Consider the following 23,391-nt stretch of genomic DNA (forward strand, 5'->3'; position numbering starts at 1 on the left):
ACGAGAAGTGGTCTGTGTATGATGCATGGTCTGTGTACGAGAAGTGGTCTGTGTATGATGCGTGGTCTGTGTATGATGCATGGTCTGTGTATGAGAAGTGGTCCGTGTATGATGCGTGGTCTGTGTACGAGAAGTGGTCTGTGTATGATGCATGGTCTGTGTACGAGAAGTGGTCTGTGTATGATGCGTGGTCTGTGTACGAGAAGTGGTCTGTGTATGATGCGTGGTCTGTGTAGGAGAAGTGGTCTGTGTATGATGCGTGGTCTGTGTATGATGCGTGGTCTGTGTATGATGCGTGGTCTGTGTACGAGAAGTGGTCTGTGTATGATGCATGGTCTGTGTACGAGACGTGGTCTGTGTATGATGCAGGATCTGTGTATGAGAAGTGGTCTGTGTATGATGCGTGGTCTGTGTACGTGAAGTGGTCTGTGTATGATGCGTGGTCCGTGTATGATGCATGGTCTGTGTACGAGAAGTGGTCTGTGTATGATGCATGGTCTGTGTACGAGACGTGGTCTGTGTATGATGCAGGATCTGTGTATGAGAAGTGGTCTGTGTATGATGCGTGGTCTGTGTACGAGAAGTGGTCTGTGTATGATGCATGGTGTGTGTACGAGAAGTGGTCTGTGTATAATGCATGGTCTGTGTACGAGAAGTGGTCTGTGTATGATGCATGGTCTGTGTATGATGCATGGTCTGTGTATGATGCATGGTCTGTGTATGAGAAGTGGTCTGTGTATGAGAAGTGGTCTGTGTACGAGAAGTGGTCTGTGTATGATGAATGGTCTGTGTATGAGAAGTGGTCCGTGTATGATGCGTGGTTTGTGTACGAGAAGTGGTCTGTGTATGATGCATGGTCTGTGTACGAGAAGTGGTCTGTGTATGATGCGTGGTCTGTGTAGGAGAAGTGGTCTGTGTATGATCCGTGGTCTGTGTATGATGCGTGGTCTGTGTATGATGCATGGTCTGTGTATGAGAAGTGGTCTGTGTATGAGAAGTGGTCTGTGTATGATGCGTGGTCTGTGTATGATGCATGGTCTGTGTATGAGAAGTGGTCCGTGTATGATGCGTGGTTTGTGTACGAGAAGTGGTCTGTGTATGATGCATGGTCTGTGTACGAGAAGTGGTCTGTGTATGATGCGTGGTCTGTGTAGGAGAAGTGGTCTGTGTATGATCCGTGGTCTGTGTATGATGCGTGGTCTGTGTATGATGCATGGTCTGTGTACGAGAAGTAGTCTGTGTATGATGCAGGATCTGTGTATGAGAAGTGGTCTGTGTATGATGCATGGTCTGTGTACGAGAAGTGGTCTGTGTATGATGCATGGTCTGTGTACGAGAAGTGGTCTGTGTAGGAGAAGTGGTCTGTGTATGATGCGTGGTCTGTGTAGGAGAAGTGGTCTGTGTATGATGCGTGGTCTGTGTACGAGAAGTGGTCTGTGTATGATACATGGTCTGTGTATGATACATGGTCTGTGTACGAGAAGTGGTCTGTGTATGATGCGTGGTCTGTGTATGATGCATGGTCTGTGTATGAGAAGTGGTCCGTGTATGATGCGTGGTCTGTGTACGAGAAGTGGTCTGTGTATGATGCGTGGTCTGTGTAGGAGAAGTGGTCTGTGTATGATGCGTGGTCTGTGTACGAGAAGTGGTCTGTGTATGATGCATGGTCTGTGTACGAGAAGTGGTCTGTGTATGATGCGTGGTCTGTGTATGATGCATGGTCTGTGTATGAGAAGTGGTCCGTGTATGATGCGTGGTCTGTGTACGAGAAGTGGTCTGTGTATGATGCATGGTCCGTGTACGAGAAGTGGTCTGTGTATGATGCATGGTCTGTGTACGAGACGTGGTCTGTGTATGATGCAGGATCTGTGTATGAGAAGTGGTCTGTGTATGATGCGTGGTCTGTGTACGAGAAGTGGTCTGTGTATGATGCATGGTCTGTGTACGAGAAGTGTTCTGTGTACGAGAAGTGGTCTGTGTATGATGCATGGTCTGTGTATGAGAAGTGGTCCGTGTATGATGCGTGGTCTGTGTACGAGAAGTGGTCTGTGTATGATGCATGGTCTGTGTACGAGAAGTGGTCTGTGTACGAGAAGTGGTCTGTGTATGATGCATGGTCTGTGTATGAGAAGTGGTCCATGTATGATGCGTGGTCTGTGTACGAAAAGTGGTCTGTGTATGATGCATGGTCTGTGTACGAGAAGTGGTCTGTGTATGATGCGTGGTCTGTGTACGAGAAGTGGTCTGTGTATGATGCGTGGTCTGTGTATGATGCGTGGTCTGTGTATGATGCATGGTCTGTGTATGATGTATGGTCTGTGTACGAGAAGTGGTCTGTGTATGATGCATGGTCTGTGTACGAGAAGTGGTCTGTGTATGATGCGTGGTCTGTGTACGAGAAGTGGTCTGTGTATGATGCGTGGTCTGTGTATGATGCGTGGTCTGTGTATGATGCATGGTCTGTGTATGATGCATGGTCTGTGTACGAGAAGTGGTCTGTGTATGATGCGTGGTCTGTGTATGATGCGTGGTCTGTGTATGATGCATGGTCTGTGTATGATGCATGGTCTGTGTACGAGAAGTGGTCTGTGTATGATGCGTGGTCTGTGTATGATGCGTGGTCTGTGTATGATGCATGGTCTGTGTATGATGCATGGTCTGTGTACGAGAAGTGGTCTGTGTATGATGCATGGTCTGTGTATGATGCGTGGTCTGTGTACGAGAAGTGGTCTGTGTATGATGCGTGGTCTGTGTACGAGAAGTGGTCTGTGTATGATACATGGTCTGTGTACGAGAACTTGTCTGTGTATGATGCATGGTCTGTGTATGATGCGTGGTCTGTGTACGAGAAGTGGTCTGTGTATGATGCGTGGTCTGTGTACGAGAAGTGGTCTGTGTATGATGCATGGTCTGTGTACGAGACGTGGTCTGTGTATGATGCATGGTCTGTGTATGATGCGTGGTCTGTGTACGAGAAGTGGTCTGTGTATGATGCGTGGTCTGTGTATGATGCATGGTCTGTGTATGATGCGTGGTCTGTGTACGAGAAGTGGTCTGTGTATGATGCATGGTCTGTGTACGAGAAGTGGTCTGTGTATGATGCGTGGTCTGTGTACGAGAAGTGGTCTGTGTATGATGCGTGGTCTGTGTATGATGCGTGGTCTGTGTATGATGCATGGTTTGTGTATGATGCATGGTCTGTGTACGAGAAGTGGTCTGTGTATGATGCGTGGTCTGTGTAGGAGAAGTGGTCTGTGTATGATGCATGGTCTGTGTATGATGCGTGGTCTGTGTACGAGAAGTGGTCTGTGTATGATGCGTGGTCTGTGTACGAGAAGTGGTCTGTGTATGATACATGGTCTGTGTACGAGAAGTGGTCTGTGTATGATGCATGGTCTGTGTATGATGCGTGGTCTGTGTACGAGAAGTGGTCTGTGTATGATGCGTGGTCTGTGTACGAGAAGTGGTCTGTGTATGATGCATGGTCTGTGTACGAGACGTGGTCTGTGTATGATGCATGGTCTGTGTACGAGACGTGGTCTGTGTATGATGCAGGATCTGTGTATGAGAAGTGGTCTGTGTATGATGCATGGTCTGTGTATGATGCGTGGTCTGTGTACGAGAAGTGGTCTGTGTATGATGCGTGGTCTGTGTACGAGAAGTGGTCTGTGTATGATGCATGGTCTGTGTACGAGACGTGGTCTGTGTATGATGCATGGTCTGTGTATGATGCGTGGTCTGTGTACGAGAAGTGGTCTGTGTATGATGCGTGGTCATAGAATCATAGAATCATAGAATCGTAGAGTTGGAAGGGACCTCCTGGGCCATCTGGTCCAACCCCCTGCTCAAAGCAGGATTCGCTAAATCATCCCAGTCAGATGTCTGTCCAGCCTCTGTTTGAAGACTTCCATTGAAGGAGAACTCACCACTTCTCGTGGCAGCCTGTTCCACTCATTGATCACTCTAACTGTCAAAAAGTTTTTTCTAATATCTAATCTGTGTCTCCTCCCATTCAGTTTCATCCCATTGCTTCTAGTCTTTCCTTGTGCAAATGAGAATAAAGTTGATCCTTCTACAATGTGACAGCCCTTTAGATATTTGTAGACAGCTATTAAGTCTCCTCTCAGTCTTCTCTTTTGCAAACTAAACATTCCCAAATCCTGCAACCTTTCCTCATAAGACAGGGTTTGCAGACCGGTCACCATTCTGGTCGCTCTTTTCTGAACTTGCTCCAGTTTGTTGATGTCTTTTTTAAAATGTGGTGCCCAAAACTGGACACAATATTCCAGATGAGGTCTGACCAAAGAGGAGTAGAGGGAAATAATGACTTCACGTGATCTAGACTGTATGCTTCTGTTAATACATCCTAGAATTGCATTTGCCTTTTTTGCTGCTGCATCACACTGTTGACTCATATTCAGTCTGTGATCTATTAGTATACCCAAGTCTTTTTCACATGTGCTGTCACTTAGCCCTATTCCTCCCATTCTATATATGCTTTTTCCATTTTTATTGCCCAGATGTAGTACTTTGCATTTCTCCCTGTTAAAAACCATTCTGTTAGTTGCTGCCCACTTCTCCAGTTTATTTAAATCTTTTTGAATCCTCTCTCTCTCTTCTCTAGTATTAGCTATCCCTCCTAGCTTTGTGTCATCAGCAAATTTAATCAGTTTACCCTCAATTCCTTCATCTAAATCGTTGATAAAGATGTTGAACAATACAGGGCCCAGGACAGAGCCCTGTGGTACCCCACTTGAGACATTCTTCCAACTGGATGTGCAGCCATTTACGACCACTCTTTGGGTCCGATCACTAAGCCAGTTATGAATCCACCTAACAGTTGCCTTGTCCATTCCATACTTAATCATTTTTTCAATAAGGATTGTATGAGAGACTTTGTCAAATGCTTTGCTGAAGTCAAGATATACTATATCTACAGCATTTCCTTGATCCACCCAATCAGTGATACCGTCATAGAAGGAAATTAAGTTAGTCTGACATGACTTATTAGTTACAAACCCATGCTGACTCTGTTTAATCACTTCATTCGTATCCAGGTATTGACATACATGTTGTTTAATAATTTGTTCAAAGATCTTTCCTGGTATAGAAGTCAGACTCACCGGCCTATAGTTACCTGGGTCCACCTTCTTCCCCTTTTTGAAGATAGGAACAACATTTGCTCTTCTCCAGTCTTCTGGCACTTCTCCTGTTCTCCAAGAATTTTCAAAGATTATAGAGAGGGGTTCAAAAATTTCTTCTGCTATCTCCTTCAGTACTCTGGGGTGTAATTCATCTGGACCTGGAGACTTGAATTCATTTAGGCTAGCTAAGTGTTTCCTCACTATCTTTCTGTTTATAGATATCCTGGATTCTTCTATTCCCTTAATAGGACAGTGAATAACAGTTGATGTTACATTTCCTTTCTGAGAGAAAACAGATGCAAAATAGGAATTTAAAAGTTCAGCCTTCTCAACATCCTGTCTTACCATTTCATCATTTTCATCCTGTAAAAATCCTATAGCATCTTTGACTTTTCTTTTACATTTGACATATCCCCAAAATCCTTTATTATTGCTTTTGACATCTCTTGCAAGCCTCAATTCATTTTCAGCTTTAGCTAATCTGATTTGTGCCCTGCAGGTTCTGCAGACAGCATTATATTCTTCTTTAGATATGCCTCCCTCTTTCCATTTTATAAACATTTTTTTCTTCCTTTTTAGCATGTGCTTAAGTTCTGTGTTCATCCAGGTCTGTGTATGATGCATGGTCTGTGTATGATGCGTGGTCTGTGTACGAGAAGTGGTCTGTGTATGATGCATGGTCTGTGTACGAGAAGTGGTCTGTGTATGATGCGTGGTCTGTGTACGAGAAGTGGTCTGTGTATGATGCGTGGTCTGTGTATGATGCGTGGTCTGTGTATGATGCATGGTCTGTGTATGATGCATGGTCTGTGTACGAGAAGTGGTCTGTGTATGATGCGTGGTCTGTGTAGGAGAAGTGGTCTGTGTATGATGCATGGTCTGTGTATGATGCGTGGTCTGTGTACGAGAAGTGGTCTGTGTATGATGCGTGGTCTGTGTACGAGAAGTGGTCTGTGTATGATACATGGTCTGTGTACGAGAAGTGGTCTGTGTATGATGCATGGTCTGTGTATGATGCGTGGTCTGTGTACGAGAAGTGGTCTGTGTATGATGCGTGGTCTGTGTACGAGAAGTGGTCTGTGTATGATGCGTGGTCTGTGTACGAGAAGTGGTCTGTGTATGATGCATGGTCTGTGTACGAGACGTGGTCTGTGTATGATGCATGGTCTGTGTACGAGATGTGGTCTGTGTATGATGCAGGATCTGTGTATGAGAAGTGGTCTGTGTATGATGCATGGTCTGTGTATGATGCGTGGTCTGTGTACGAGAAGTGGTCTGTGTATGATGCATGGTCTGTGTACGAGAAGTGGTCTGTGTATGATGCATGGTCTGTGTACGAGACGTGGTCTGTGTATGATGCATGGTCTGTGTATGATGCGTGGTCTGTGTACGAGAAGTGGTCTGTGTATGATGCGTGGTCTGTGTACGAGAAGTGGTCTGTGTATGATGCATGGTCTGTGTACGAGAAGTGGTCTGTGTATGATGCGTGGTCTGTGTACGAGAAGTGGTCTGTGTATGATGCGTGGTCTGTGTATGATGCGTGGTCTGTGTACGAGAAGTGGTCTGTGTATGATGCGTGGTCTGTGTAGGAGAAGTGGTCTGTGTATGATGCATGGTCTGTGTATGATGCGTGGTCTGTGTACGAGAAGTGGTCTGTGTATGATGCGTGGTCTGTGTACGAGAAGTGGTCTGTGTATGATACATGGTCTGTGTACGAGAAGTGGTCTGTGTATGATGCATGGTCTGTGTATGATGCGTGGTCTGTGTACGAGAAGTGGTCTGTGTATGATGCGTGGTCTGTGTACGAGAAGTGGTCTGTGTATGATGCATGGTCTGTGTACGAGACGTGGTCTGTGTATGATGCATGGTCTGTGTACGAGACGTGGTCTGTGTATGATGCAGGATCTGTGTATGATGCATGGTCTGTGTATGATGCATGGTCTGTGTATGATGCGTGGTCTGTGTACGAGAAGTGGTCTGTGTATGATGCATGGTCTGTGTATGATGCGTGGTCTGTGTATGATGCGTGGTCTGTGTACGAGAAGTGGTCTGTGTATGATGCATGGTCTGTGTACGAGAAGTGGTCTGTGTATGATGCATGGTCTGTGTATGATGCGTGGTCTGTGTACGAGAAGTGGTCTGTGTATGATGCATGGTCTGTGTATGATGCGTGGTCTGTGTACGAGAAGTGGTCTGTGTATGATGCGTGGTCTGTGTACGAGACGTGGTCTGTGTATGATGCAGGATCTGTGTATGAGAAGTGGTCTGTGTATGATGCATGGTCTGTGTATGATGCATGGTCTGTGTATGATGCATGGTCTGTGTACGAGACATGGTCTGTGTATGATGCATGGTCTGTGTACGAGAAGTGGTCTGTGTATGATGCAGGATCTGTGTATGAGAAGTGGTCTGTGTATGATGCAGGATCTGTGTATGAGAAGTGGTCTGTGTATGATGCATGGTCTGTGTATGATGCATGGTCTGTGTACGAGACGTGGTCTGTGTATGATGCGTGGTCTGTGTACGAGAAGTGGTCTGTGTATGATGCATGGTCTGTGTATGAGAAGTGGTCTGTGTACGAGAAGTGGTCTGTGTATGATGCATGGTCTGTGTACGAGAAGTGGTCTGTGTATGATGCATGGTCTGTGTATGATGCATGGTCTGTGTACGAGACGTGGTCTGTGTATGATGCAGGATCTGTGTATGAGAAGTGGTCTGTGTATGAGAAGTGGTCTGTGTATGATGCGTGGTCTGTGTACGAGAAGTGGTCTGTGTATGAAACATGGTCCGTGTACAAATCGTGGTCAGTGTACAAAACGTGGTACGTGTATGGGACACGGTCCGTGTATGGGACATGATCCATGTACGAGACGTAGTTGTACAAGACGTGGTCTGTGTGCAAATCGTGATCAGTGTGCGAAACATGGTACATGTACGAAACGTGGACAATGTAAAAGATGTGGTCTGTGTATGAGACGTGGTCCATGTATGAACCAGCTGCGCGCTGTGATATCCAGACCGGCTGTTGAATTCTTGTCAAGAAACCTGAGGCTTCAAGATTGTCTGAATTCGGCCTGAACTGATCGTCGCTATGTGCAATTACTCCCAATTTCCTTTGTCCCCATTCTGACACATCTTCCCCATTACCCGTTACCACAGGAGGTTCATGTAATTATATTTTTGATAATGAGCCCCATTTTCTTGTGAAGATTAAACATTATTCATTTTTGAGTGAATTTCCTAAACATTAGGCCTCTTCAAATCTGTCTAAAAGATAAATGGAGCCTTGGTTGCCCATAGCAACCAATCAGATCACAGCTTTCATTTTACCGGAGCAGTCTATGCAATGAAAGCTGACCTCTAATTGGCTGCATTCGGGAAACAACAAGGCCTAGTAAACACTTGTGATAAATGAGTCCTTCAGGCCAACGTCTGTACATCAGTCGCGTTTCCGGGGTCCTCTGTCTCCCACGTAAGAGGGGTAGAAATGTCCTATGATTTTGGAGGCTCATTGGTACAGATTTTAGTCTTTGGTAATTTTTACGTGAATTTTGGGGCAGATTCTGTTCCAAAATCCAAATGAAAAACCTCTTCAGTTACTCGGAATAAGCGTCTAGGCCTGTTTCACACATCAGTTTTTTTGTGTCAGTTAAAATCCGCCAAAATGGCGGAAAGCGGATCCGTTGGTAACTGATGTGAACGGATGGCACCGGACCGTTTTTTTGACAGATCCACCGAATGAAGAATTTTAAAGGAACCGCTGCTGAGAGAGAGAGAATTTTTTCTGAATCATGCTGCTCCGTGGTCTTAAGCTGCAATACTAGAGACAACCTATATATAGGAGTGGCGCTGTTTTGGGAAAAAAGTTTTTTTTTTCCCCAATTTTGGGCAATCTCTTTATGCTAAATGACTGTACCATAGAACCATGCTGCTCGTGAGTCATTTATATCCTTCTTATGTAGAAAATGGAGACCCCCACCAGCACCTTGCCACCGCACCTGTGTGTGGACTCTATGAAATGCGCTCCTACTGGTGCAGTAGTTACAAGCACCGCTTCTGACACTCTGCTTTTACTACTTTTAGTTGGCCTCAAAGTATGACCCCCACCTGGAGGCTGAGCTGAGGGAGTGGATAGAAAGCACAACCGGAAGGAAGATCGGAAACAAGTTCATGGAGTCACTGAAAGATGGCGCCATCCTGTGCGAGTGAGTACATTGTACAGGAGGGGGTCATCGGAAACTGTACGGCTTAGTTAGTGCAGACTATTATATTTTTCTCATTCTTTCTCCCACAGTTTAATTAATAAGCTGCAGCCTGGATCCGTCAAGAAGATCAATGAGTCTACACAAAACTGGCATCAGGTAAGTGAAATAGACAGTGTCGGCTTTCCTGCACCCTGCTGACACTGAGCACTATAGTTTTAGCACTGTTGACACTTGCTCCTTAGCGACAGACTACAATCTGACTACAGACTACAAAGGATTTTTTTCTAGGATTTAAGGGGAATCTGTAATGATGATTTTACTACTGAAGCCAGTGGTGTGGCTGTAACTATTGGTTTGATGTTGGACTGGTCCACCGGACTACTGGAGAATCCTCCGGTGGGCCCTCTTTCAGTTTATCTCATATATACCAGTAGATCTTGAGTCGGTGAGAAGTCGGCGCCATCATCTGGATATCACTGGTAGACGAGCGAATCAGCAAGCAGTGTCTAATCCTAACATTGTACTTATAAATATGACCAATCAGTAAGATACAGTGCCTGACGAAAATTAGCACAGGTCCAAAAAAAAACCCTTAAATGATATTGCATTCGTTTTGTAAAAATGAAAGGTGGGCTCTCGGAAACAGATCTTCTGTTGGGCCCAATGGTTCTTCAGTCTGACGCTGGTTTGACACGTACCAATACTTACATTAGTAAAATGGTTCTGGCGGATTCTTCTTAACCCTTTCGCACTCCCTAATACAATAAACATACATCACAAAGTGCACATATATGCACAAAGGGAAAAAAAACTATCGCTTTAATGAAGACTTTTCGCAAAGTGATAGTTTTTAGCCTATTGCAAGTCACAAGCTGAATGTTCCAATTTAAAGCCATACTCAAGGATTAGAAAAACTTGACTACTTTTTTTTCTAAAACAGTGCCCCCCTTTATACAGGATGTTTGTGGTACTGCGACTAGGTACAATCCATGGAAGGATGCAGAAATGTATTTTTCAACCCCTTTAAGGAATATTTTTCCCATGATCATATTTTTCTGCTCTTTTGTCTCTGCAGCTGGAAAACATTGGAAACTTCATTAAGGCCATCACAGCGTACGGACTCAGACCACACGATATATTTGAAGCAAATGACCTATTTGAGAACACCAACCTGACGCAAGTCCAGTCCACACTGCTCGCCCTGGCCAGCATGGTACGATGCTGTAGTCAGATCACGTCATTAAGAATCTATATATCAATCAGGATATATCTTGGGATCAGGACAGGAAAAGTGATCCCCTTATCCTGCACTGATCCTGAGTTACATCCTATATTATACTCAAGAGCTACACTCACTATTCTGCTGGTGCACTCACTGTGTACATACATTACATTACTGATCGTGAGTTACATCCTATATTATACTCAAGAGCTACACTCACTATTCTGCTGGTGCACTCACTGTGTACATACATTACATTACTGATCCTGAGTTACATCCTGTATTATACTCCAGAGCTGCACTCACTATTCTGCTGATGCAGTCACTGTGTACATACATTACATTACTGATCCTGAGTTACATCCTGTATTATACCCCAGAGCTGCACTCACTATTCTGCTGATGCAGTCACTGTGTACATACATTACATTACTGATCCTGAGTTACATCCTGTATTATACTCCAGAGCTGCACTCACTATTCTGCTGGTGCAGTCACTGTGTACATACATTACAGTACTGATCCTGAGTTACATCCTGTATTGTACTCAAGAGCTACACTCACTATTCTGCTGGTGCACTCACTGTGTACATACATTACATTACTGATCCTGAGTTACATCCTATATTATACTCAAGAGCTACACTCACTATTCTGCTGGTGCACTCACTGTGTACATACATTACATTACTGATCCTGAGTTACATCCTATATTATACTCAAGAGCTACACTCACTATTCTGCTGGTGCACTCACTGTGTACATACATTACATTACTGATCCTGAGTTACATCATGTATTATACTCCAGAGCTGCACTCACTATTCTGCTGATGCAGTCACTGTGTACATACATTACATTACTGATCCTGAGTTACATCCTGTATTATACCCCAGAGCTGCACTCACTATTCTGCTGATGCAGTCACTGTGTACATACATTACATTACTGATCCTGAGTTACATCCTGTATTATACTCCAGAGCTGCACTCACTATTCTGCTGGTGCAGTCACTGTGTACATACATTACAGTACTGATCCTGAGTTACATCCTGTATTGTACTCAAGAGCTACACTCACTATTCTGCTGGTGCACTCACTGTGTACATACATTACATTACTGATCCTGAGTTACATCCTGTATTATACTCCAGAGCAGCACTCACTATTCTGCTGGTGCAGTCACTGTGTACATACATTACAGTACTGATCCTGAGTTACATCCTGTATTATACTCCAGAGCTGCACTCACTATTCTGCTGATGCAGTCACTGTGTACATACATTACATTACTGATCCTGAGTTACATCCTGTATTATACCCCAGAGCTGCACTCACTATTCTGCTGGTGCAGTCATTGTGTACATACATTACATTACTGATCCTGAGTTACATCCTGTATTATACTCCAGAGCTGCACTCACTATTCTGCTGGTGCAGTCACTGTGTACATACATTACATTACTGATCCTGAGTTACATCTTGTATTATACCCCAGAGCTGCACTCACTATTCTGCTGGTGCAGTCACTGTATACATATGTTACATTACTGATCCTGAGTTACATCCTGTATTATACTTCAGAGCTGCACTCACTATTCAGCTGGTGCAGTCACTGTGTACATACATTACATTACTGATCCTGAGTTACATCCTGTATTATACTCCAGAGCTGCACTCACTATTCTGCTGGTGGAGTCACTGTGTACATACATTACATTACTGATCCTGAGTTACATCCTGTATTATACCCCAGAGCTGCACTAACTATTCTGCTGGTGCAGTCACTGTGTACATACATTACATTACTGATCCTGAGTTACATCCTGTATTATACTTCAGAGCTGCACTCACTATTCAGCTGGTGCAGTCACTGTGTACATACATTACATTACTGATCCTGAGTTACATCCTGTATTATACTCCAGAGCTACACTCACTATTCTGCTGGTGGAGTCACTGTGTACATACATTACATTACTGATCCTGAGTTATATCCTATATTATACCCCAGAGCTGCACTCACTATTCTGTTGGTCCAGTCACTGTGTACATACATTACATTACTGATCCTGAGTTACATCCTGTATTATACTTCAGAGCTGCACTCACTATTCTGCTGGTGCACTCACTGTGTACATACATTACATTACTGATTCTGAGTTACATCCTGTATCATACTCCAGAGCTGCACTCACTATTCTGCTGATGCAGTCACTGTGTACATACATTACATTACTGATCCTGAGTTACATCCTGTATTATACCCCAGAGCTGCACTCACTATTCTGCTGGTGCAGTCACTGTGTACATACATTACATTACTGATCCTGAGGTACATCCTGTATTATACTCCAGAGCTGCACTCACTATTCTGCTGGTGGAGTCACTGTGTACATACATTACATTACTGATCCTGAGTTACATCCTGTATTATACCCCAGAGCTGCACTCACTATTCTGCTGCTGCAGTCACTGTGTACATACATTACATTACTGATCCTGAGTTACATCCTGTATTATACCCCAGAGCTGCACTCACTATTCTGCTGGTGGAGTCACTGTGTACATACATTACATTACTGATCCTGAGTTACATCCTGTATTATACTCCAGAGCTGCACTCACTATTCTGCTGGTGCAGTCACTGTGTACACACATTACATTACTGATCCTGAGTTACATCCTGTATTATACACCAGAGCTGCACTCACTATTCTGCTGGTGCAGTCACTGTGTACATACATTACATTACTGATCCTGAGTTATATCCTATATTATACCCCAGAGCTGCACTCACTATTCTGTTGGTCCAGTCACTGTGTACATACATTAACATTACTGATCCTGAGTTACATCCTGTATTATACTTCAGAGCTGCACTCACTATTCTGCTGGTGCAGTCACTGTGTACATACATTACATTACTGATTCTGAGTTACATCCTGTATTATACTCCAGAGCTGCACTCACTATTCTGCTGGTGCATAGAATCATAGAATCATAGAATCATAGAATCGTAGAGTTGGAAGGGACCTCCTGGGCCATCTGGTCCAACCCCCTGCTCAAAGCAGGATTCGCTAAATCATCCCAGTCAGATGTCTGTCCAGCCTCTGTTTGAAGACTTCCATTGAAGGAGAACTCACCACTTCTCGTGGCAGCCTGTTCCACTCATTGATCACTCTAACTGTCAAAAAGTTTTTTCTAATATCTAATCTGTGTCTCTTCCCATTCAGTTTCATCCCATTGCTTCTAGTCTTTCCTTGTGCAAATGAGAATAAAGTTGATCCTTCTACAATGTGACAGCCCTTTAGATATTTGTAGACAGCTATTAAGTCTCCTCTCAGTCTTCTCTTTTGCAAACTAAACATTCCCAAATCCTGCAACCTTTCCTCATAAGACAGGGTTTGCAGACCGGTCACCATTCTGGTCACTCTTTTCTGAACTTGCTCCAGTTTGTTGATGTCTTTTTTAAAATGTGGTGCCCAAAACTGGACACAATATTCCAGATGAGGTCTGACCAAAGAGGAGTAGAGGGAAATAATGACTTCACGTGATCTAGACTGTATGCTTCTGTTAATACATCCTAGAATTGCATTTGCCTTTTTTGCTGCTGCATCACACTGTTGACTCATATTCAGTCTGTGATCTATTAGTATACCCAAGTCTTTTTCACATGTGCTGTCACTTAGCCCTATTCCTCCCATTCTATATATGCTTTTTTCATTTTTATTGCCCAGATGTAGTACTTTGCATTTCTCCCTGTTAAAAACCATTCTGTTAGTTGCTGCCCACTTCTCCAGTTTATTTAAATCTTTTTGAATCCTCTCTCTCTCTTCTCTAGTATTAGCTATCCCTCCTAGCTTTGTGTCATCAGCAAATTTAATCAGTTTACCCTCAATTCCTTCATCTAAATCGTTGATAAAGATGTTGAACAATACAGGGCCCAGGACAGAGCCCTGTGGTACCCCACTTGAGACATTCTTCCAACTGGATGTGCAGCCATTTACGACCACTCTTTGGGTCCGATCACTAAGCCAGTTATGAATCCACCTAACATCCAGTGCAGTCACTGACAGTGTACATACATTACTGATCCTGAGTTACATCCTGTATTATACTTCAGAGCTGCACTCACTATTCTGCTGGTGCAGTCACTGTGTACATACATTACATTACTGATTCTGAGTTACATCCTGTATTATACCCCAGAGCTGCACTCACTATTCTGCTGGTGGAGTCACTGTGTACATACATTACATTACTGATCCTGAGTTACATCCTGTATTATACTCCAGAGCTGCACTCACTATTCTGCTGGTGCAGTCACTGTGTACACACATTACATTACTGATCCTGAGTTACATCCTGTATTATACACCAGAGCTGCACTCACTATTCTGCTGGTGCAGTCACTGTGTACATACATTACATTACTGATCCTGAGTTATATCCTATATTATACCCCAGAGCTGCACTCACTATTCTGTTGGTCCAGTCACTGTGTACATACATTACATTACTGATTCTGAGTTACATCCTGTATTATACTCCAGAGCTGCACTCACTATTCTGCTGGTGCAGTCACTGACAGTGTACATACATTACTGATCCTGAGTTACATCCTGTATTATACTTCAGAGCTGCACTCACTATTCTGCTGGTGCAGTCACTGTGTACATACATTACATTACTGATTCTGAGTTACATCCTGTATTATACCCCAGAGCTGCACTCACTATTCTGCTGGTGGAGTCACTGTGTACATACATTACATTACTGATCCTGAGTTACATCCTGTATTATACTCCAGAGCTGCACTCACTATTCTGCTGGTGCAGTCACTGTGTACACACATTACATTACTGATCCTGAGTTACATCCTGTATTATACACCAGAGCTGCACTCACTATTCTGCTTGTGCAGTCACTGTGTACACACATTACATTACTGATCCTGAGTTACATCCTGTATTATACTCCAGAGCTGCACTCACTATTCTGCTGGTGCAGTCACTGTGTACATACATTACATTACTGATCCTGAGTTACAGTGCCTTGCGAAAGTATTTGGCCCCCTGGAACTTTTCAGCCTTTTCCCACATATCACGCTTCAAACATAAAGATACCAAATGTAAATTTTTGGTGAAGAATCAACAAGTGGGACACAGTTGTGAAGTTGAATGAAATTTATTGGTTATTTTAAATTTTTGTGGAAAGTCAAAAACTGAAAAGTGGAGCGTGCAATATTATTCGGCCCCTTTACTTTCAGTGCAGCAAACTCACTCCAGAAGTTCATTGCAAATCAAGAAAAGCTCATCCAGCCCATGAATGGCAGCGCTTCCCAGGACTCACATCCAAAGATTATATTTCATATTTTTTTATTTGATAAGTTAAAAAAGAGGAGATACAATGCGTTTCGGATACAGTATATATCCTTCATCAGGTATCATAAAAACACAGTACAAATCCTAATAGTATATACTATATATATATATATATATATATATATATATATATATATATATATATATATATATATATATATATAGTATATACAGAAGTTCATTGTGGATCTCTGAAAGATCCAATGTTGTCCTAAATGACTAACGATGATAAATATAATCCACCTGTGTGTAGTCAAGTCTCGGTATAAATGCTCCTGCTCTGTGATAGTCTCAGGGTTCTGGTTGAAGCACAGAGCATCATAAAGACCAAGGAACACAACAGGCAGGTCCGTGATACTGTTGTGGAGAAATTTAAAGACTGATTTGGATACAAAATGATTTCCAAAACTTTAAACATCCCAAGGAGCACTGTGCGAGCAATCATATTGAAATGGCAGGAGTATCATACCACTGCAAATCTACCAAGACCCGGCCGTCCCTCTAAACTTTCATCTCAAACAAGGAGAAGACTGATCAGAGATGCAGCCAAGAGGCCCATGATCACTCTGGATGAACTGCAGAGATCTACAGCTGAGGTGGGACAGTCTGTTCATAGGACAACAATCAGTCGTACACCGCACAAATCTGGCCTTTATGGAAGAGTGGCAAGAAGAAAGCCATTTCTCACAGATATCCATAAGAAGTGTCGTATAAGGTTTGCAACAAGCCACCTGGGAGACACACCAAACATGTGGAAGAAGGTGCTCTGGTCAGATGAAACCAAAATCGAACTTTTTGGCCGTAATGCTAAACGATATGTTTGGTGTAAAGGCAACAGCTCATCACCCTGAACACACCATCCCCACTGTCAAACATGTTGGTAGCAGCTTCATGTTTTGTGGCTGCTTTTCTTCAGCAGGGACAGGGAAGATGGTGAAGATGGATGGAGCCAAATACAGGACCATGCTTGAAGAAAACCTGTTGGAGTCTGCAAAAGACCTGAGACTGGTATGGAGATTTGTCTTCCAATAAGACAATGATCACAAACATAAAGCAAAATCTACAGTGGAACGGGTCACAAATAAACGTATCCAGGTGTTAGAATGGCCAAGTCAAAGTCCAGACCTGAATCCAATCGAGAATCTGTGGAAAGAGCTGAAAACTGCTGTTCACAAACGATCTCCACCAAACCTCACTGAGCTCGAGCTGTTTGCCAAAGAAGAATGGGCAAGAATTTCAGTCTCTCGATGTACAAAACTGATAGAGACATACTCCAAGTGACTTGCAGCTGTAATCGCAGCAAAAGGTGGCGCAACAAAGTATTAAGTTAAAGGGGCCGAATAATATTGCACGCCCCACGTTTCAGTTTTTCAATTTCCCAAAAATTTTTAAATAACCAATAAATTTCGTTCAATTTCACACTTGTGTCCCACTTGTTGTTGATTCTTCACCAAAAAAATATATTTGGTATCTTTATGTTTGAAGCACGATATGTGGGAAAAGGCTGAAAAGTTCCAGGGGGACGAATACTTTTGCAAGGCACTGTACATCCTGTATTATACTCCGGAGCTGCACTCTCTATTCAGCAGATTTCAGAGCTGAAATCTTCCAGCATTCTTGCCGGTTCAGTGTCTGTGAGCAGTGATGTCCATAGGTATGAGAGAGAAATCTGCAGTGCAGAGTATATCTTATCCTATGAATATTATGCTCCCTGCGGGCCGGACCCGGGGAGTGCTCGTCACCTGCCGTGATCTGACTGCACCCTGCAGAGTAGGATATGACATAAGACAGACACATGAGTCAGAGCGTCTGTATCAGTGATCACAGTATGACTGCAGGGCTTCACTATACCGGATACGCGAGCCTCCATTACACAAGCCCCAATCGTGGCCCATTGTGTCATGTTTAGATCCTGTGGGGTAAAATCCCTATATATGAGAATCACAGCCAAATAAAAAGGCACAAAATATTAGGAGTATAGTTTCCTTGTGCCACCTGGTGGCCAATACGGGCAATGCAACCTGATGGAAAATCTAGTTTTTGTGATATTTGATTTCGCATTGACAGTATGATCTGAGATTTTAGGAGCCTCTACATGTGATTGTAGAAGAGCATAATGTAATTCTACACATGCACCGACTTTCTGATATGTTTCAGCTTATACACAGCAAAAAAATATGAATGAGTATTGCTGCAGTGCAAAGCATGGGGGAATGAGAGAACAACCTTGTGTGAGGCAGGAGATGAATTTCAGCCTACTATAGGCTCCAAGTGACAATGCAGCTAACATGGAGTCACCGATCATACCTCTGTCCGGAACGTAACCGAACGTGTAATGGAATATGCATCAGTACAGCACTGAAGGGGTTAATGCTTACATATATCCTCTAATAACTCAGGCCAAGTCAAAAGGAGCCAAAGTGAACCTTGGCGTTAAGTATGCCGATCGACAGGAGAGGAAATTCAACCCTGAAAAACTTAGAGAAGGAAGAAATATCATAGGACTTCAGGTGAGTTTCGGTTATGTGCATTCTCATCTGATACCAGCAGGGGGAGCTGTGGGTGCTGAAGTAAAGCAATGCAGGTATTGGGGGAAAAGTGTGAATCTCTGGAGCAGGTCATACAGCCTGCGTCTGCTGATGGGTCTGCAGGAAAATACATAATGAAAGGAAATTGTACCTTTTGGGTAAGGTAAAAATAGAAATTTATTGTGATATACCAGCGTTCCCCACAAGGTGGCAGCAGAGTAATAATTTAGAGAAAGGCATGAGCTCAGTCCATATCTAGTAAGATCATGGGTGCAACTAATGCCCCCTTTACCACATAAAAAAGATACCCCGCGTGGTAGTACGGGCCCCTGTTATGAATTTTGCATTGGGACCCAGGAGCTTTATATCCAAGGACTTTCTTTTATTATTAAAACCTATGATTTTCTTGTAGATGGGAACCAACAAGTTTGCCAGTCAAAAAGGGATGACATCCTATGGCACCCGTAGACATCTGTATGACCCCAAACTGGGCACAGACCAGCCGCTGGACCAAGCCACCATCAGCTTACAAATGGGCACCAATAAAGGGGCATCCCAGGTGAGTGTAAACGTCTCCCCCCGGTATCCGTAACGCACCACGCATTCAGTTACTGCACCGCAAAATGGTACATGTTTATTGTGGACAGCGATGCGGTTATCGGCTGCACAGTTTCTATATGTAAAACATGTTTAATAAAAAGTGTAAGGAGACGGGAACCACTGGAGAATGTTTTGTTTTGTTTTTTATTAAAAATGTTACGTTTTGACTTCTACATCATTTACGTATCATTGTACATAACAGACTTTGGGATGAGCTCTTATCTCTCTTCTCCTGTGCCATCTGGTCTTATAAATCAGCTTAGAAGATGATTCAGAGGAAGAGAGGTAAGAGTTACAGACCCTGCCCTCAGACCACGCTCACAGGTAACTATGTACAGTGACTCATAAAGGATGTAGAAGCTGATGAATTTTGATTGTTAAAATAATTATTGGCATAAAAAAAGTTTTATAATAAAAAAAAATGCCCTAGACGTGTCCATATTTAATCGTAAAAACCATAACTACATTGCAAATACTTTCCACAAAGTGTAAGTCCAGCCTACATATATTCTTGGTACTCGTTTAATCTGTACGCACGGATCACAATCTTGTGTACTCTCCCGGATTGTGGAAGTTTCCCATAAATAATTTCTGTCTGACACCACTAGAGGGAGCGCTCTGCATGAGTATCTGTATACATATGTCTGCTGTGCGCTCCCCCTAGTGGTGACTGCAAGATAGGCAGAATTGTAGTCCTTTATTTCATGGCAGTGGGAAGCAACTAGGGGCAGATTTTCTGGTCCTCTTATTGGGTGGGGGGCTAGTTTAGTTTATAGGTGGGCACTCTGATGGTGTTATATTCCAATTTTGTTTTTTACCTTAAAAAGAGCTTATTTGAGATAAATATGGAGGCGATCCCTAAGGTTCCACCGGTTAACGCTATACCCTGTTTCCTCAGGCTGGCATGACGGCTCCAGGCACCAAGCGCCAGATCTTCGAGCAGAAGCTCGGCATGGAGCACTGCGACACCCAGACCATACCTTTACAAATGGGAACAAACAAGGGGGCATCTCAGCAAGGCATGACCGTGTACGGCCTCCCACGCCAGGTCTTCGACGCCAAGTACTGCGGAGATCCCAACATGCTCCTGATCCCCGACGAGGACGGGCACTACGACAACAGCCATCAGTATTACAACTCCGAGTAGACAGCGTCCATTCCCCCCAGATAACCCATACACCACCCTCTTCCGCGCCAGTGTGTGCCTGCTACTGTGGCAGAGAACGGAGTTCACGCTGCCCATTCGATGCCAGTGTGTGCTAGTCGCTCCGGCAAAGGGGGGTTAAACGCTACCCACTATCCGTGTTTGCTCTTGCAAAAGGAAGAAATAGATGATGCCCGCTCTGTGCCAGCCTGCCTTCTGGCAACTAGATTACTGCCCGTCCCATACCTGCTGTTCTGGCAGAGAATGATGTTCATCCTACCCACTTTCTGCTCTCCTGGCAGAAAAGGGGTAAAGCTTCCCATTCTGTGCCAGCTTGTGCTTTGGCAGTAAAGACATAAACCCGTCCCCTCTGCGCCTGACACCACCTTACTAGAGACTGACAATGAGCGTCACATTTCCTCTTTTTTTTTTTATCCTCTCATTTTGCTCAGGTGGACGTCTGCAGAGCATTGCTCCGCGTCTCGGGATGTCAGGTGGACGTCTGCAGAGCATTGCTCCGCGTCTCGGGATGTCAGGTGGACGTCTGCAGAGCATTGCTCCTCGTCTCTCTCGGGATGTCAGGTGGATGTCTGCAGAGCATTGCTCCGCGACTCGGGATGTCAGGTGGACGTCTGCAAAACATTGCTCCACATCTCGGGATGTCAGGTGGACGTCTGCAGAGCATTGCTCCACGTCTCGAGATGTCAGGTGGACGTCTGCAGAGCATTGCTCTGCATCTCGGGATGTCAGGTGGACGTCTGCAGAGCATTGCTCTGCATCTCGGGATGTCAGGTGGACGTCTGCAGAGCATTGCTCTGCATCTCGGGATGTCAGGTGGACGTCTGAAGAGCATTGCTCCGCATCTCGGGATGTCAGGTGGACGTCTGCAGAGCATTGCTCTGCATCTCGGGATGTCAGGTGGACGTCTGAAGAGCATTGCTCCGCATCTTGGGATGTCAGGTGGTCGTCTGCAGAGCATTGCTCCACGTCTCGGGATGTCAGGTGGACGTCTGCAGAGCATTGCTCTGCGTCTCGGGATGTCAGGTGGACGTCTACAGAGCATTGCTCCATGTCTCGGGATGTCAGGTGGACGTCTGCAGAGCATTGCTCTGCGTCTCGGGATGTCAGGTGGACGTCTACAGAGCATTGCTCCACATCTCGGGATGTCAGGTGGACGTCTGCAGAGCATTGCTCCACGTCTCGGGATGTCAGGTGGACGTCTGCAGAGCATTGCTCCGCATCTCGGGATGTCAGGTGGACGTCTGCAGAGCATTGCTCTGCATCTCGGGATGTCAGGTGGACGTCTGAAGAGCATTGCTCCGCATCTTGGGATGTCAGGTGGTCGTCTGCAGAGCATTGCTCCACGTCTCGGGATGTCAGGTGGACGTCTGAAGAGCATTGCTCCGCATCTCGGGATGTCAGGTGGACGTCTGCAGAGCATTGCTCTGCATCTCGGGATGTCAGGTGGACGTCTGAAGAGCATTGCTCCGCATCTTGGGATGTCAGGTGGTCGTCTGCAGAGCATTGCTCCACGTCTCGGGATGTCAGGTGGACGTCTGCAGAGCATTGCTCTGCGTCTCGGGATGTCAGGTGGACGTCTACAGAGCATTGCTCCATGTCTCGGGATGTCAGGTGGACGTCTGCAGAGCATTGCTCTGCGTCTCGGGATGTCAGGTGGACGTCTACAGAGCATTGCTCCACATCTCGGGATGTCAGGTGGACGTCTGCAGAGCATTGCTCCACGTCTCGGGATGTCAGGTGGACGTCTGCAGAGCATTGCTCCGCGTCTCGGGATGTTTACAGAGCATCAGAAATTTTTTTTTTCTCACAAGTTCACAAACCTTAGATTTTACGGGAAACAGGGGGATAAACTATTTTATTAATTTTATTTAAGGAGGGGGGTCACACCGCGACTTTATAATCAGAATATCGCGCCCCTAAACCACAACTGATGGGGAATGTGGTCGCGACACTCGACACGTCATAACCGCGATGACAAGTCAGTCGGCAAAGCGCTGAAACGTTTGGGTTTCGCCGCCGTCGTTCTCACTAGATGCCATTCAGCTCCGCGCCAAAGTCAACATGTAGCCCTAGCCTAGGTAGGAGCCATGACAGCCTTCGGGGGGCACGGAGAGAGATCAGCTACACATCACAACCCTCCCCCTGTGCTGAACACTGCTACCTTTCTAGATCAACAACTGAGTCCGCAGAGTGAAGCTGCTGAGGTGGGCAGGGGACGGTCAGGGCGGCGATGCTCTGCGGCTTTCCTGACTGACGATGGAGCTCCTGAGGGGATGGGACAGGTTTCTGATGGGAGGGTGTGGGGAGGGTGGCACTTACAAGAAAAAGTTCTGGCAGGTGAGAGGTTAATAGGGTTAAGACAAAGCACCGAGATGGGTGCAATGCTCTGCAGACGACAGCGTGATGAATGACTTGCCTGGCTACGTTTTTTGTGCATGTCCTTCGCTCCCCCTCTCCCCGTTCCTCCACCTTTTCCTCTCGTCACCGCAGTAATCGACACCTCACTTCTGCTCTGTTCAAGAAATGACAGCAAATATATTTCTAGATCTATATTTCTACATGGGCTCCGTGTGGTTTATTTCTGTGCGCCGTAATGCCACGAGGAACTGAGGGGCGGAGAGTGGGAGCTACTGCCAATGACGGGGTTAATGGCAGTGGTGTAACAAAATTTGGACTTGGGCCCCACATGCATATTGATCAGACGCATGGGCCCTTGTAGTGTTCTAGATCCTATAAACACAAATGTGTTCACACACCCCATGGAAAAATGTCCTCCATCTTGTCTCCTTGTAATCTTGCCCTATCCAGTAATAATGTCCCCCTTCCTAGTATAATGTCCACCATACTGGCCCATTCCAGTAATAATGTTCCTCCATCTTGTCTCCTTGTAATCTTGCCCTATCCAGTAATAATGTCCCCCTTCCTAGTATAATGTCCACCATACTGGCCCATTCCAGTAATAATGTTCCCTGGCCTCTTCCTGGTATAATGTCCCCGATCTTGGTCCCCTTTCAGTAATAATATCCCTCTCCTGTCATAATGTACCCTACCTTCCCTGGCCTGTTTCTGGTATAATGTTCTCCTCCTGGTCCTTTCCTGTAATAATGCCCCCTGCCTTCCCAGGCCTCTTCCTGGTATAA

At 44.8% G+C, this 23,391-nt stretch overlaps 1 protein-coding gene across 1 annotated transcript in view; it reads left to right on the forward strand.

The window, feature by feature from the left end:
- The window catches only part of CNN1 (calponin 1), a 118,122-nt gene extending 95,313 nt beyond the window's left edge, over window positions 1-22,809 (forward strand). Inside the window, exons 2-7 of the mRNA XM_073587468.1 lie at window positions 9,228-9,349; window positions 9,439-9,505; window positions 10,425-10,562; window positions 18,358-18,468; window positions 18,899-19,045; window positions 19,985-22,809. Of these exons, the coding sequence (XP_073443569.1) occupies window positions 9,228-9,349; window positions 9,439-9,505; window positions 10,425-10,562; window positions 18,358-18,468; window positions 18,899-19,045; window positions 19,985-20,233 (834 nt within the window). The 3' untranslated portion in view covers window positions 20,234-22,809. The remainder of the gene's footprint in view (window positions 1-9,227; window positions 9,350-9,438; window positions 9,506-10,424; window positions 10,563-18,357; window positions 18,469-18,898; window positions 19,046-19,984) is intronic.
- The last annotated feature ends 582 nt before the right edge of the window (window positions 22,810-23,391 follow it).

This window comes from Dendrobates tinctorius, unplaced genomic scaffold, assembly GCF_039654945.1.
Source record: "Dendrobates tinctorius isolate UK_male_01 unplaced genomic scaffold, ASM3965494v1 ptg000099l, whole genome shotgun sequence".
NCBI lineage: Eukaryota > Metazoa > Chordata > Amphibia > Anura > Dendrobatidae > Dendrobates > Dendrobates tinctorius.